Source organism: Anser brachyrhynchus (assembly GCF_964034855.1).
Source record: "Anser brachyrhynchus genome assembly, chromosome: 2".
NCBI lineage: Eukaryota > Metazoa > Chordata > Aves > Anseriformes > Anatidae > Anser > Anser brachyrhynchus.
Genome location: NC_137695.1, coordinates 64,967,061 through 64,982,136, shown reverse-complemented (window position 1 = coordinate 64,982,136; position 15,076 = coordinate 64,967,061). Strand labels below are relative to the sequence as shown.

The 15,076-nt window shown below is 38.5% G+C and overlaps 1 protein-coding gene across 1 annotated transcript in view; it reads right to left on the bottom strand.

Annotated features, from left to right (window-relative positions):
- Window positions 1-4,888, bottom strand: part of NME8 (NME/NM23 family member 8) — a 33,929-nt gene extending 29,041 nt beyond the window's left edge. The window contains exons 1-3 of the mRNA XM_080578927.1: window positions 4,867-4,888; window positions 4,597-4,730; window positions 2,091-2,431 (exon numbers count right to left, since the gene is read on the bottom strand). Coding sequence (XP_080435053.1) covers window positions 2,091-2,140 — 50 coding nt within the window. The 5' untranslated portion in view covers window positions 2,141-2,431; window positions 4,597-4,730; window positions 4,867-4,888. The remainder of the gene's footprint in view (window positions 1-2,090; window positions 2,432-4,596; window positions 4,731-4,866) is intronic.
- Between the last annotated feature and the right edge of the window lie 10,188 nt (window positions 4,889-15,076).

The window sequence follows — 15,076 nt, the reverse complement described above, 5'->3', positions numbered from 1 at the left end:
ACAGACCCTAGAAGACTGCTGGTTAGAAGTTGTGAATGCTAGTGTCACGTTCAAAAACATTATAGGTGTTACATCCAGTTTCAGATATCAACACTCAAGGCTACTTCTTTAATGGATGCCAAGTTCTGTTTTGCATGTAGTATGGATCTGCATTTAGAAGTACTGCACAGGCTGATGGTAGCCAAGCTTTTACCTGGCACAGGCCACACAACCTAGAGGAATAAATGCCATTTGCCTCCCCAGTATATGACACAAGCATGAGATAAACCACAAGTGATCATTCCTGTCACATGTTCCTGTGGATGGTAAAAGGAAATCTGGATTTTGATCACATTTCAAGAATGGCACCATGTGCCTGGGATACGTGTATCCCTCTCACACACTCCTGGAAACAAGGAGCAGTAATGACAAGAATGAGCTTTGGACATATGTGACACCTGTGAGTGTAGCAAACGCCACAGTGGCCCTTTCCCATCGCCCACCACAACCTTCCAATAATTTCAGTCTTACCCCGTCTGAGCCCATGGCAGTAAATTTCATAGCCTTCTTCCTCTGCATGTGAGACTTCCAGGTCTGTCATACTCTGGCACCCACCACAGACAAGATACTTGGTGGCACAGGGAAAAAAGGCATGAACAGACCAAGATGGAGCAACGTAAGGAATACAGCCTATCTTCATTTGTACGGAAAAGTCTGGCTGCCTGGGGAGTGCCCATCCATTGTACAGTGCTGAAGAAATGTTCACAGGTCGAGGACGTGCAAGCCAAGGCCTATGTACTGACAGGGCTATAAGTACAAAGCATGTCAAAGTTGAAAGAGAAATCTAACCATTTTCCAAAATCTTAGTAGGATGGCTGCAAGGTATTGATGGATTGGTGCTGTGTTTTGAATGCCGTGGTGAAACTAGCCCTATCTTGAACAAAAGCACACTGCTAGCCTCATCTACTTTTCTGTCTTCAGGTCTTGGGAGCCCAGTGGGGCTGGGCTGGGTGTCCAGGTGCTGGAGGCCCCATTTTCTCCACTGATATTTGGTTAGAAGTGTGGTGATGAGGCACACACTTCTTGCTGCACTGTTGTCCAACCTTTGCCTCAGATCTTCATGGTTATACATAGCCACAGCTGTGGCCTACTGCACTCATAAAAGTAAGATCAATTAAGCAGGATATAATTAAGAACAACTCGTTTTGAGCTCAAATACAGGCACACTAACATAACAGAACTGGTAATAAAATCTAAGTGTTTCTGTATCCAATGGCTGAGTAAAAAAATACTACTGCAATCACCAGAAACAGGTGCTAGTATGCCTTATGCTAACTACACAAGGCTCCAGCCCTGGTCTGTTAGGCGTGTTATGAACGTGTTATGAAAATTTGCCATGTGAACTGCAGTTAGGTACCAAATGTTCTTTATGCACCAGATGTCCCATATTATCACATACAGTCTAAACTTGGGTTAAGAGCAAAGTTTAAAACCGGCCTGATTTATCAATCTTCTAAGCATTCCTACCACAATGATCTCTAATTCCCTAAATGATATACCTATATCCAGTTGCACCAGATATCTCCCAGATGTTTATTCCTCTGTGGTGTGTGATTCCTGCACAAGATCTAAGTGTGTAAGCAGCATCTGCTCTAAAGTGGTACAGTTGTGACATGGCCTATTGGACTTCTCCACTAACAAGATACACATAGGCCAGTAAGAGCCAGCAAGAGTTCCTAAAGATAACACAACGCTGTCCTCCACCAGGATGAGCTCCCAGAAGGCATACAGGGATTGGTGCCAGATCTTTGCAAAAGGCCCCACAGCTGACACTTCAAGTGGAGGTCAGTGTAGAAGTACTGGCAGGGATAGCTAAGTTTATGTTTTATGTAGAACTCACTTTTCTCAATCAAAAAAAAAAAAAAGGAGAGAGAAAAAATTATTTTCTTTTTAAGTAAAAAAAAATCAGATTGAATTGAAAATGTACTGAACAAATGCATTACCACATGGCACAAAAGTACATAACAGAATGATCTGCACGATACTGGAAACTGCATCTGCCATGAGAAAAATAAGCCATTTACCGTGGATCTACGAGATTGTTTGCTTACCTTCTAGTTGGTGGAATAGTCCTAGAAATTACTCCAGAAAACATCTTCATCTGAACTCAGTTTCAGAAAGTCAGGAAGTCTTTTAAGCAGCTAGATTTAGGCATGGAATAATCTCAGTGACTGAAAGAAAAACCATTCTTGGAACACTATTTCTTGCCTAAGAGTCTTTGTCTCCTTTCTTTCTTTCTTTGCTTGCTTTTTTTTCCCCACTTTTCTGGTTATCTTGTTCATCTGGTAACCAACAATTTTGTCCTTTTTTTTCTGACAGTCATCTGGATTTTGACATGATATCAAAATTGTATTACTTGATGTATTCCTTCAGTCCTTTTCAGGAGAAAAGCCTGGTTTATGCAAGATAAGACAGAGGGCACAAAGTAAATGTAGAGCTTGGGGTGATGTCACTTTTTCACTTCTATCCATGACCAGTAACAGGAGGTAATTCCAAATCAGTCAGTCGCTGTTTAATTCACCAGGATGTAAGAAATGTATCTTAACACTGCTGTCAGAAGAGACCTTAGCAACTGCAGCAGAACAGGTTATCTAATCAGCAGACACAAAAGAAAACACCATTTCTATAGAAATTTGAAGCAGCATCTAAGAAATGGAACTTCCTCATGAAAATTTCATCATGAAAATTTAAATTATTTCTAACCCATTGCTGATTGGCTTTGTAACTGTTAGTTATTAATTAGCAATTTATTTTTAATTAGCATGCGGTAATTGTGTAATCTTCTGTGCCAAAAAAAAGGACTTAAGGCAGTTTTTCCAGTATTGTGTAAAAATCTGACAGTCACAGTTAGTGTGTACCATCTGTAGAATTCACTGATAGGTTCCTGCTTATTTTAAGCAATAATTTTCTTCATGTCCAGTGGAAGTTTACTTACTGCATCAACAGAATGTCTTGAAAAAGAATCTGATGATTCATCTGGCTGTTAAAAACAATCCCAAAGACGTCATTTGCGCCTCTTCTTAACCACAAAAGAATAAGTAGACTGAGGACAGATTACAAGAGAAGTATTCATTTCTTCTCTTGAGGTCTGCTTTCCATCATCTTAAACTGATTAGCACAATTTTTTATAAATGGTTTGTTTGTTTGTTTGTTTTGATGAATTTTAAAAGTGTACATGGCTTATAAACTGAAGTAATTTAGGGCAACATTGTATTTTTGGTTTGCAATTCACTACATGTTTTGGCTTAGGTATTTGGTTTTCAAAATCTCATAGAATTATACTTCTGTTTCAAGAATTTTCTTACTTTTAAAAAAATGCCATTGAGTGTGTTGTTCTTTTTTTCAAAGAGGAGACATTTTTCTTGCTTTTGCAAATTCAGAAATTGAGGTAAAAGCTGACACTTTGGGCAGCAAACTGTGTAAATCTTGATGCATAGCCAATTGTTGCAATTGTTAAATGGCCTTTGAGACATTGCAAAGCTAAACTTGCTGTGTGCTTTTGTTTTCATAAGTTCATTGTGGATAATTGCTTCTCCTCTAAAAATACATGGGACTGAATATTGCAAACACTGAAACTCACATTTTGGTAAATTGAGAAAGCAGCCTTTACTAAATTTGTTTTGGAAGTAGGACTTTGCGGCAACTATTTGTTCTGTGCTTTCTTGTTGGCCAGTTGTTTCTGGCTCTAGAGAAACTATGTAAATAAATCAGTCAATGTATAACAGTATATATTTTCAATCCCTACATAGCTGCTGGGGAAAGGAAGTGGATCCCAAATAAGATTTTGAAAAGTACTTACTGATTTATTTAAAATAAAGTTCTCACTGCAAAACAAGAAGGCCAATTTAACAATGAACAAAATTAATGAGAATCTGGGGTTCTGCCTATCTTATATCTATCTTATTCTTGCACAAATGAAAAATGTACATGTAGCCCTCTTTAACACAAATAATGCTCAGGACTAAGGACTACTTATATAACTAATGCTTCCTGTTCCTATGAGTATCTGTGTTAAAGGCTAGACAAATCTAGAATCTCAAGAAGTGGAAGTTAAGAACAATTAATAAAGTTAAGTAAATGCTCTCTAGTACCCAGTGAATGCTGGGCACTTTGATTTCATACCGGAAGAGAAAAAAATATATATATATATTTATTTTTTTTTAATGTAAAGTTGTCTATTTTTACTAAACTGTTTTGTATATGAGGCGCAAAAGATTTAGAAGAGTGTTTATTCATCACTTTTTCATGTCTGTTCTTTATTTTATTTGACTCTGCATGTATGGTGAACATAAATTTTTGTGGCATAGGCAGCTACACCATCAGCATCTTTGATCTGACTTGATTAAATTTGCCAGCAGGTACTACTACAGCTTAGTTTAGGGGGACCTAGAAACATCCAGCTCTGAATACTTATGCAATGTAAACCTTATATTCCACATTTAAAAAAAAAAAAAAAAAGGAGATAAATTTGTTTCACTGGCAAACAGTGTATCTGTGGTTGAAACTAAGTGAAAATACATTGTGAAAGCTACAGCATAATATAAATGTAGTACTCACTATAGTAATACAACGGAAGCTTGTATATGAAGTTGTTGTGGTTTAACCCGGCTGGCAGCTAAACACCACACAGCCGTTCGCTCACCCTCCCCCCTCCCTCTCTGGGATGGGGGAGAGAAACGGGAAAGTGAAGCCTGTGAGTTGAGATAAAGACAGTTTATTAAGACAGGAAAATAATAATAACAATAATAATAATAATAGTGATAATGGTAATAGTATTAACAATAATAATGTGTAAGAAAACAAGTGATGCACAATGCAATTGCTCACCACCCGCTGACCGATGCCCAGCCTATCCCTGAGCAGCCGGCCCCCCACCCCGGCCAGCCACCCCTATATATTGTTTAGCATGACGTCAGATGGTATGGAATACCCCTTTGGCCAGTTTGGGTCAGCTGTCCTGGGTCTGTCCCCTCCCAGCTCCTGCTGCACCCCCAGCCTGCTCGCTGGCAGGACAGAGCGAGAAGCTGAAAAGTCCTTGGCCTGGTGTAAACACTGCTCTGCAACAATTAAAACATCCGCATGTTATCAGCGCTCTTCTCATCCTAATCCAAAACATAGCACCCTACCAGCTACTATGAGCTACTTAACTCTGTCCTAACTGGAACCAGGACAGAAGTGTGCATATATGTGTGCAAAACTGAAATCTAAACCTGCAGGAAGGAAGACATGATTTTTCAACATTCCAGACTAATTCAGAGGACCAACCTTTAAGTTTCTACATTTTTTCAGTAATATCATGTTGTTCTTGGATATCTTTTCTGTTGCTGATTGCTAGCTTTCATTCCCCCCACCTTGTGTATCACTGAAATTATTTATCCTGTTGGTTTCAAAAGTGTTTTCTTTGAAATGATTAGGAAAGTTAAATGTATGCACTTAAAATAGCTGTTACTGTGTTGTCGTTTGCAAACAAAAAGTATAAATTTGCCAAGAAATGCCAGCAAATCTTGAAAAGGAATAATTTGTAATTTCATGTGAGGTCAATATGCATATACTTTTAGGAACAAACACCCTGGAAACCATGTATTCACATTTCAGACATTTTGCATACCATAGGTCAGAAGTAATCGTCTTGAACACCCGTGAATGGTCATTTGCTATCCATTAGGTTCATTATGTTTAATGCCACTTGCAAGCTTCCTCTATATTGTATCCATCAATCATTTTTGGATAATTGAGATTTTCGTCAACGTCATTTTCAGCAGATGAAGTAACTAAACCAAATAAATGAGCCTGTTATGTCTTAGAATAGATGCAAATATGTTTTGATTATCTGCTGCCACAACAGATGCCAGAATTGCTCGAGATGACTGGGGCACTGTGCAATACACAGTTCGGCTGCACAGTGTATGAGTCATAGGTCCTCTGCAAATCTGTAAAGGTGCCTTTTGAGAGCAGCTTTTTGGGGATGGTGCTCATTAGTACCACAAGTTCATCACAAAGTTCAGCTATATCACCGTTAAAAACCTGTAAAGTCATAGTTCGAAAATCTTTCTTTTTCTCAGTGCTGAAATGTCATATAGAAATCCCAGAAGTGTTACAAAAGCATCAGATTGATGAAGCAGTTGATAGGCAAATGAAAGAGTTGTGTCAACCACAGGAAGAAAGCTTTTGCACCTAGAGATTTGTTGCCTGATATTCTTAGGGGATATTCTCATCCTTTAGATGGTAAATTTCTGTCTCTGTTGTATATTCAGACCTTCTTGGCATTCTCCAAATAGTTGCCAGCTACTTTGAGATTTTACTCATTATTTGAACAGTTTTTCAAGGTGCTCTTGCAACTCTAGAAATTCATTTTCAGCTGTAAAGGAGTACACACTGAAAGAGACACTGTTACTGTGCAATGCCCTACTTCTCACCATGATTTTGATAAGAAATCTGCACCAGCTCAAAAGCGGCAAGATGGATTTGCCATCCAGAATCCGGAGAAAGATAGCAGTTCTGTCAATTTGAGTCAGGGATCTCTTGAGGATTCTGCCAAGGATGATTGCCTGCCATACTCTCTGAGTGTGTCCGTTGTTGTCCTCCCTGCAATGTTAGCGCAGGAGGTAAGAGTTTTCCTGCATACTTTACCTATTGCTGCCCCAGTTTATCCTGCCTAATGTTTGTACTCTTTGTTGTTGTTGTTGTTATTTTAAAATTAGGAAACAGTAAGATCAGGAAGATGCATGGTGTGGTTAATACCAAAGTCCTGCGGATATGAATCATTTCAGATGTTTTTAAAAATGGATATAGTCTATCCTGAACAGCTCGTAAATTGTGTCAGAATCCCAGCAGAATTGGATCCTGATGAGAAATATGAATGGTGGAGGAGTGGAGTGACAAAATGATGACAGCTGACAGGGCAGGAATGAGTTTGTACTAAAACCTCACACTTACTTTCTCTTGCTGTTCTGGAGTGATAGACATGTGATTTCATATGAACAGCTGAGCAGCAGTGCAGTTAGCAGTGTTTCTCATTTCCTGCAGCCACTCAGATTCTTCCTTTGAAGTTGTTTTGTCCTTAAAAATGAACCAACGGGAGAAAAAAAGGAAAAAACTTTTTCTTTTCTTTTCTTTTCTTTTTTTTTTTTTTTCATTTTCATCATCTAGGTGGATTCTTCAGACACACCTTGTTAATACATCTTGTCAAAAACTTTTATTACTTCATGCATAATTAACATACACCTTTGAGTAACCTCCTCAATGGGTCTACTCTTGGATTCATGTGTTCTGTTACACTTTCTTCTCTCACACTGCTATCTTCCTACGGCTGTAGAAATTTTGTCCTGACACATTTAACACAACACTTACACATCTGGTTAGGATGGTTTAACGCAAAACTAACCTGATTGCATGTCACTACTACACTGCAGCGTCTATCTCTACTGCCAGTCTGTTTACTGAGAGAATTTGTAAATTTTAAGTTAAAATAATGGTTTTTTGGAGCTTCATTTTTATCATAACCTCAACTTCCGAACGTATTGAATTGAGTGGGATTTGCTGAGTTTATTCCCCAGAGCCGAGTACAGCACCGAAATCTGTACTGGAGGTAGTAAACCAGAAGGTGGCATTAACTGCATTGGTATAGAGCATCAGAGAGTGCTTCCTTACAGGCAGAAGTTGTAGGAACTTGCAATGGATATCTTTCATAAACTTATAGATTGCGTATGATAATGTAAAAGTGTTCTGATACATACATCATGGAAATCACTCCCTTCTCTGGCACAATTAAAATTATCCTTTAAATGAAAGACACCTGAGGTCAAAAAGAGTATGTTCTTTCCTGTGTACATTAACTCTTTTAACAGTCAGACTGGAGGAAATTCATAACTTTTTTTTTTTTTTTTTTTTTTTTTTTTTAATTCTGTGTACAAGAAAAGCCTATATATTTATCTTTCAACTAAAAACATAGTAATTTCAAAAATAACTATACAAATAGCATACAATAAAATAATGAAATGTAGCTACTGTGTAAATCCATGTTTCTCACACTTCCTTTTTCTGTCACAGAGGAAACTTACATTTCAAATGTTCCTTAAAAAGTTGCCACAGTGGCATAGTCTATTTTGTGGTGGAGATATTTCTTCTCCATTCTTGCCTTCTTTTTTTTTTTTCTTTTTTTTTCCCAGTCTCTGTGGATGCTATGTTTTGTTTTTTTTTTTTCACATCTTGATTCTCTTTCTGTTTTGTGCTTGGATGGTAACACCCTTTCATATCTTTCAGGATCTAGAAACCATGCAGCCTCACTGGATTTCACGCTGGGTAGTCATAGCTCATGCATGTCTACTTGTCTTCTGAAGTTTTGGTTCAAGTAGAAAAATAAGTCACAACTGAACAGAGGATTTGCTTTTTAAATTGATTTAAATTGATTAATAGCCTGTTTCTAACTACAGGTTCTGGTTTTCATTTAATTCTTTATTCATGACTCACTGAAATGTGTCTTTTACTAGTAGCGACTTTCTGTATAACCAGGCTTTGTCATCAATCACATCACCTGTTCAGCCGTCAGGGAAAAATGTAAAGAATTATAATATTGCAGTAGCACTCATTTGAATTCTCAAGGCTTTAATGGGATAAATGTCAGCACTGATGCACTTAAACATCAACTGTTAGTAAATGCAGTAAAACTGCAGTAAAACTGAACAGTGAAGGAAGAAGACAGCCAAATTTAGTTGACATTTATGTATGAATCTTTGCATGATCAACTTAGTATTAGATCCCAAGTGAAAACAAAAGTGGATGTAGGAGAGGATTATGTAAAGTGAAGATTATCACTCTAAACACATCGCTTACTAATCAAAAATTATGAATGGAAGACTACCTTTTTTTGGGGAAGGACAGAAGGACTGCTGCCGACATGAGAAATCACTGTGCCCTTTCCTGGATGATTAGCTTATCATCTGAAGGAGAGATGGGACAGGGAAGGAATGAATTCTTGAGGTGAAAATAAAATATGAAGCAGCTCAGATTACTTACAACTCACCTCTGATTCTAATCTCCTTAGGGTCTTGTGTTTTTTTTGTTTTGTTTTGTTTGTTTTTATATGTAATGATGTTAATATCAGACTGGTTTCAAGCATACCCTGCCTCTACCTGTGCTGCAACTTGTGATACATTGTGATTACTGATTAATACTAAAGAACTTAAGACTGTACTATACTCCTCTACCAGCTTCACAGTTATATGATTAATGTCACTTACAGATTCTGCATAGCTTCTTTCAGTGAACTGTGGTAACTCAGATAATTCTTGACAAATTTAACAGCATTGTACTGCCCAGAATAGCTTGTTTACTGCAAATATTTCCAAAACAATGCAAAAAGGTCTAGCAAGGCCATGAAAACTAAATTGTAAAAAATGGAAATCAGACCAAATAAACTCTTGATGATAATATGTGTAATGCGAAGTGCAGAAAGCTGAGACATTTGGTCTGGGAGGGTCAGAGGGACAAACTATAACTTTTAAGACCTGTTAGTTTGGTTGTTAGATCTAAGCGTGAATGGAGATCAGGTAAGCAAAATGTGAATCCCCTTATATTGCCAGTAGTACTTGTATTTTCCTCATACTGGGTTCCAGAAGTTAGAAAGAATAAGGCAGATATCTGGAATCCTTCAGTAGATAGATTGGTGCCTCCAGATGTTAATTTTCCTCTTTATATTAAACACCCACTTTAGGAAGGGATGGATTGCTTGCTGAAAGTGCCTGTCTCTTCAAAACTGGCTTAAACTATACAACCAACTTCTGTGTGGCCACAGTTAGCTGCAGTGAGTGACTTCGTGACGAAGGGGAAGTTTAAACACTGGGAAGACAAGGAGAGATAACACCAACCACAGTGTGATTCATTGCAGCCAAATGGAAAAAGATTTTGTAACCTTTCCTAATCTTTTTAAAAACACACTGTTAAATGTTATGCACTAGTACTCTTTTTCAGTGTGTGCTTTTCAAACAGTAGATAACCTGACATCATTCTTATATGGTAGCTCCACTAGTATGAGCAATACACTCAATTCCAATTTTTTTTGTGGCTTTCTTATCTGTGGAAGTGCACAGGTGTCTGAAGGATAGCTATAGGCAGTTTGTTCAAAGGCCAGCTCGGCTCATGGTGAGGAACCTTACAGACCTGGACATTTAAGAGGGACTAAAATGTAGGAAGCACAGAAACTGTCCAGACAAGTTCGAAAATATCACATGGTGCCTAGGCTATGGCCAGGGAGGAAATACAGCTGGAAGCATGTAAGAGGCTTTCTGAGGACCTGACAAGTGAGCAGACACATCTGAGAATGCTGAAGAAGGAAGGGCGGACAGTGTTAATGAGTAATTCCACCTGGATCCCACTTGAGTTTTCCATGGCACCCATACCAACAAAAAATGTCATGATGCCACCAAGTATCACAATTCTATAAAATTGAGTTGAAAAGAGTTATGACAAAAAGCTTCTAATGGTGGCACATTTTGAGTCATCTAACATAACTGATTATGGTATCAAACACACAAAGCAGTTATTGGAAAATGTGTCTGAATGACTTGAGTTAATAATTGCATTGTTATGAAAGCTTCATAATGTGGTGCTCTTCCTGCTGTCACAGCTATTGCCTATGCACATACAACATTCTGCACAATAAAACTAGCATTCATCTTACAGTGACAAAGCTGAAGACTTTTCATGTGACATTACAGGAAAAGCTTCTTGATAAAGCAGAGCTCAAGTCAAAGGAAAGAAACAGTTATGTGATTGGGTGTCCAGTTGTTACGATGGTTGCACCTAACCTAGCTACTTTTTAATGAAAGAACAAGTGTGGTCAGGTGCTTGAGATGAGGTTGGTGGCATGCTAGACTGCAGGTAATTCCAGAAATATCACACATTACCTGTTGGAGATTTGCCACAGAGCAATGGGTATCTCTTTGCATCTGAAATTATTGTGGTGGGGGAGTGTTTGCGGCTCTCTTTTCCCTTCATCAGTGAATCAAGTGGTGCTGGCACCACTTCTGCATTACTTCCAGTTGTGTTCATATTGACATAAATTCAGCATTTTATAACATATCTTTGAGATTTTAATTTCCAGCAGTATAAACATACTGCCCTTGTTTTCCTTAGACATGGTTCGTTTCAGCATCTGATTGATTCAGCCAATGTTCAGCGAAAGGTGTTTGGCTGTTTTCTTCTTCTGTTGTCTGAATTTGTTTCACAGAAGATGTAAAGTCAGATTCTGATGTACCATCATGACTGTGGCAGTTTTAGAGCCAGAGACAAGCTATGTTCCTGTTAGAGACTTAATGCAGCCTGTTTCTGGTCAACTTTGACGCTTGCAACAGCACGTTTAATTAATTGTACAAGGAGAGCATACATCTGAAGAGCTCGCAGGACAGTTGCTGTCTTCCACAGCACAGACCCTGCAGCACAGATAGTCTTACCATGTTCTTCTCACTGTTAGTGTCACCAGTGTCTGGCAGAACTGTGAAGGCATCCTGGCTTTTCCAGTATGCTGTCTTGGTCAATATCAACCAACAACCTTAATGTTCTCAACTTGCCTTGTGCTCACTGCTGCCTGTTGTTCAAATACACAGTCACACGGAGCTGATTTTTAACTGTTATTAACATCACTACGTAAAAATCCAAAAGCAAACACAGAGTCCTATGTTGATCAAGTCCTGTCTTGATTGGCACATGAAGAAGGAAATTACAACATGAAGCACTATCAGACCATGTGTTTCTTCTGCCAGTCTCACTTTATTTTTCAGGAATTGGGAAGAGTCAAGAGAGTTTCTCAGTCTACAAATCTAAGCTCCAAATCAAAAGGTCCGCCTACAGATGGCCCCAAAACTCTTCTAAAAAAATTGTCTAATTTGGAGGTGGTTGTTTATGTGGTCTGCTCATGGATGTTCAGAAGTGCTGCCTAGGCAAAACAGCAGTTCTGCATATCTTGAACAGCAACATTTCTTTCCCTGTAACAAGTAGGAAATCAACAATCTGCCACAGGTAGGTTGATAGTCTGCTGGTCACTATACATGAAAGCATTAAAAGAAACTAAAGCCAAAGACTGATAGGGTTGCTGTGTGAAATGCTGGGGTTTCAATTTCCAGTGAGAATTTGCTGGTTGGTATTTGATATCTCTGTAACTTTCAGAGATATCGAGTAACTTACTGGCATATTCTGTTTTATTTCTTTCCAGGGTTAGGTCTCCCTGCTGAGAACCAACCAGCTTCACATGTACTGTGTCCTGGCATTTTGATGGGTAGGAAGAGGAGCTCTAAGCATTACAGAGGAAAAAATAAGAGTATTGAAATAGGATATGTATCATTACTGGTCCCTTTTTCCCATTGCTCAAACAGAATGGTCATGCAGCTAAAACTGCTCAGGCTTTTGTGCATATTAAGGCAGTGCTAAGCTATGCAAAGCAGAACAGCGGGATATTAGTCCTGCACATATTGCAGGAATAGCCATGCCTAATATTAGTCTTCCTCAACATCATTTAGAATCAAACTACTACTATAATGCTAATACATGACACAGAAGATTTGGCAAGAAAGGAGGGGAAGTTCTTTACAGCTCTGATGAATAGAGACAAAAGATGTTAATCCTATAAAGAAGTCTTCACCTTTAACTCCATTGAGCATCTTGAAGATTGTTTTTATGTGCATTTCCATACTGCCTACTGGTTTATCTGAGGACAAGTAGTAGCATAACAGGGCTTCATTTAAGTGTAATGAGTCACAGAGTGACAGGACGTTGTCGTGGTATTGTGATGTGGCACAATTGTTCCCCAGTTCAGTGGTCAATGAATTCTTTCCTCTGAAGTCGAATGCATCTTTCAAGAGGCATATCCCAGAGCAACTAAAATGGCTGTTTAATGATTGAAGAAATGAGTCTTTGCGTCATTGTTGGGTCTATTGGGTTTATTTGAGATGTTTTATCAGTGCTTCTTCTTAATTTGTGTAGAAGGGATTTCTCAGGTTACCAGATGGATTAATGGCATATTTTGACTGTTTAAAGTCTTACAGTAGCGTTTTTTAATTCATTCACAAAATTATTTTTCTCATTGGCTAATATCCATCTTATTTAACTCTCATAGAGTGTATTTTTTTTGGTGCTGCTGACTGCTTAAAAACTTATATTCCCACTGCACTCCTTCCCAGGAACAAGTGCCCAGCTCTATTCCACTGGCCAGCTGGCAGCATCTCATAAAATGCTCTTACTGCAAGGACAATTACTCACCAGAAAACAAAGGCTGGGGTTACCCTTAGTGGCAAGTAAAGACGGATATTCTCGTCTGGTTTTTCAGGAGGAGGAAGTCTTTATGATCCAAAATTGTTGGATATCATTTTTGTGTAGATATTATAGGTGAGAAGCCATGCAGACTCTCTTCTAACTTACCAAATCAGCAGAAGTCACCAAGCTCTAGCTTTCCTACTTGCATGCTGGCTCTTCTCTCATGGCCCCAGGAGGCACTGAGGGCACTGAGGCCACAGTCTGATTGTGTGAAGAATTAGTCAGTTATAAATAAAGCACGGTCTCGGGCATGAGCCAGACTCCCAGAACAGGCATATCCTTAAAGTATTGTATCCACTCTTACATCTCTCTTGCAGTTTTGGATGTATCTTGAACAACATTTCTTTAGTCCATGGATCGTGCCTTTTCAGTATGGTGACTGCCAGAACCAGCAAATATTAGATGTCTTCTCATTTAATCAGGTGACATCTAAGGGCCTTACGCCTCTCTGGCTCCTTGTTTTGTTCCTGTGCAGTGATCTCCCAGGCAGAGGTATTCCAGGCACATTGCTGTGCTGTGTGGTTGTATTGCAAAGTGACACCACTGGGATAGAATTGCCTCCATTACACATTAATGGTAACTTTCTCTGATGACAACAGCTCAGGGAAACCTCAGCATGAGGAGGCAGTAACACAGCCAGAGCCTGTTACCTGTTGGCAGAAAAGGCAGGATGGTTTGATCACTCCCACTGGCTTTTGCGGTGTGGTTGTGTAGGAACAGAAGGTGAGCTGAGGGCTTTTTCCCAAGAGCTGTTTCATCAAGAGCTAGCCACTGCAGAAATATGTGAAGAGGATGTATTGTTCTCTTACTAGATTATTGTATCTGATCAGACAGAATCTGATAAAACAGATTTTATTCCATCTGATAATGACAGAAGAGCATTTCATTTTAACCAAATTCCTTTTCAAGATCTGTGAGCAGTAAAAGAATAATTCTAGAAGAAAAGAATAACTAGAAGAAAACTAATGAAATAGGGTATTGTTAGATTTTATAATAGAGATGTTCTTATTTGGGATGACTTCAGAGAGCAACTTGCAACTTCTGCAAGTGTGTTCTATTATTTTGGTGTACTCAGACTCTGCTGGAAATACCTTTATTTTTTTTTCCTAACACTTCATCTTCACCCTTACTCTGTGTTCCCACTTATTTCTGTCAGCTCTACTTATCAACCAGCAATGGTTGTTTATTTTGACCCATCAAATTTGTCTAGCTTGCTTCAGAGAAATCTTTTTGGCCTGCCTCTATTGGTTTTTTTTTGCCTTTTTGAAACTATTTCTCTCTTAAGCTCTCTTAATTTCATTGTTATTTTAAATAATAAATAAGCAGATTGTTATGAGTTACATGCTTCCTTCTCCTTCCATTCTCCTTTTCTTTGTTTTGTTTTGACTTACAGTGGCATAAGTTTTGTAATAGAGCTGTTTCCCTTTTATAAAACTGTAGATTCTTCTTATTTTGTTTTTGTTGCTGTCTCATTCTTGCAGATTTCCGAGTTCTTTCATTTTCTGCGTCTCTAATCGTGCTGTAATACTTAACACGCACATACCACTATTGTGAGATTATTTTGAAAATGATTCTTATATTTATAGAACCTGTAATGTTAGTGGAAACAGCCATCAACAGTGTTCAGAGATTTCAATAAAAGCCCATGTTTCTGCACAAAGATTATCTCATGAATCAGAGGACCGTGTCCTTTGCATGTACGATATGGTTCCTAGAGCAAAGTTTTTTATCT